The following is a 1,580-nucleotide window of genomic DNA, read 5'->3' on the forward strand; positions in this document are numbered from 1 at the left end:
ATGAAAGGAAAGAATGAGATGCTAAACTTTATTAAGAATAGGCTGCAGAACATCGAATGTTCTCATAGAGATTTACTGACAACAGACAGGAATTGAGAAAAAATCTGCTTGGTATACGGAATTTTTGTTCAAGGATTTATTTTCCAGATAGTCTAAGGGGGTCCTATATGCAGTATTGTAAGAATTATTTTTTCCATTGATCTGATGTTCTTTTCACTTAACAGATCTAAAGTGAACTCAGAGTTTCTGAGGATTGTTCTACAGTTTGAATTGTTCTACAGTTTGATGACCAAAATTCAACATGTCAAACTTTTAACATGTTAAGAAGAATAAAACTTCATTCAGCATGAATGTAGTTTAAGGCACACTGATTTATTTTCATTGTTTTAAAGTATTTATTATATTTGTATAAACTGATGAAACTGAATTATATTAAGTAAAATTTTAACACTTTGTTCTTTTAATGTGATGGAACTTAGGGGTAGAAGATCACAATATCTGCTGTTAAAACAGTGGGAAGAAAGAAAGAAGAAAAGAGATGCCTTCCCCACTGTGATTACTTTACTTCCAGTTAATGGATGTTTTGAATAAATTGCCTTATTATTATAGACTGTGATAAGCCCTAGTTCCAACTAGTCTGTTAACAGAGTCTTTCTGTATGTTCCAGTTACCTAGATGGTCTCCTGAGATTTTTGATAAAATTTAAGGAAAGCAGAAATCTGCATTTGAAGTCAAGAAAAGGGGCTATTTTCAGATATATGTAGCCATGTGTATTTTTATATACTAATTTTGGTAACTTGTGTATTCTTTTCATCATTTTATGTTGCCACCATCATAATAAAAGCATTTCCAAAATGCAGTTTTTAGAATACAGGTTTGAGTAGTAATTTTGAATTTGTAAGATTAGTAGTTGAAAAAACTCTATTCTAGGTAATACTCAATTTTCTTAACGTTGAAAGTTTTGATGTATTTGTTGACAGTGTTTTTACTCAAGTAAGACAACTTTTAATGGTAAAATAAGTAGATTATTCTTTACTATACAAAGTAGATTGTATATGTTTTTTCATTGTCAAAAGTCATACATTGTAACCCATAGTTTTGAGTTTTATGAAAAATTAAATTACAATGTATAAATGAAAATCTAATTTCATAAAAAATTCTATAAATTCTTTCTTAAATTATCCCTTAGCTGAGATAAGGGAAAGGAAGGAACCACAGCTAAGAAATACAATAAAATGTTGCATTGAGTATATCTCGGCCTTACTTTGTGTTACTGGTGTATTTTTATGTGCGTTCGAATTTTTTTGTGTTTATATTTTACTAGGAGTTTAGATCATAACCTTTTTTAACATTTTGTTTTGACGTTATCAACTATAGTAAGATGAAATTAAGGGCAAGGCTAGTTAAACAGCCTCAGTTAAATTTTATACAACTTTAGTAAGAAAAGATTCATCAGGTAATTTGTGAACCGTATTTTTTGTCTGAGAATTTTTCAGCAGTGAAAATTAATATACAGGGAATACACCTTTACCTGGTTTCAGTAATATAAATATAACTAAGGGGGATAAAATAAACCTTCA

The 1,580-nt window shown here is 29.4% G+C and overlaps 1 protein-coding gene across 1 annotated transcript in view; it reads left to right on the forward strand.

The window, feature by feature from the left end:
• The window catches only part of LOC114906569 (eukaryotic translation initiation factor 1A, X-chromosomal-like), a 16,518-nt gene extending 15,264 nt beyond the window's left edge, over positions 1-1,254 (forward strand). Inside the window, exon 7 of the mRNA XM_029241449.1 lies at positions 225-1,254. Within this exon, the coding sequence (XP_029097282.1) occupies positions 225-230 (6 nt within the window). The 3' untranslated portion in view covers positions 231-1,254. The remainder of the gene's footprint in view (positions 1-224) is intronic.
• The last annotated feature ends 326 nt before the right edge of the window (positions 1,255-1,580 follow it).

The sequence above is a fragment of the Monodon monoceros genome, unplaced genomic scaffold, assembly GCF_005190385.1.
Source record: "Monodon monoceros isolate NGI ecotype Baffin Bay Population unplaced genomic scaffold, NGI_Narwhal_1 Super_Scaffold_22, whole genome shotgun sequence".
Taxonomy (NCBI): domain Eukaryota; kingdom Metazoa; phylum Chordata; class Mammalia; order Artiodactyla; family Monodontidae; genus Monodon; species Monodon monoceros.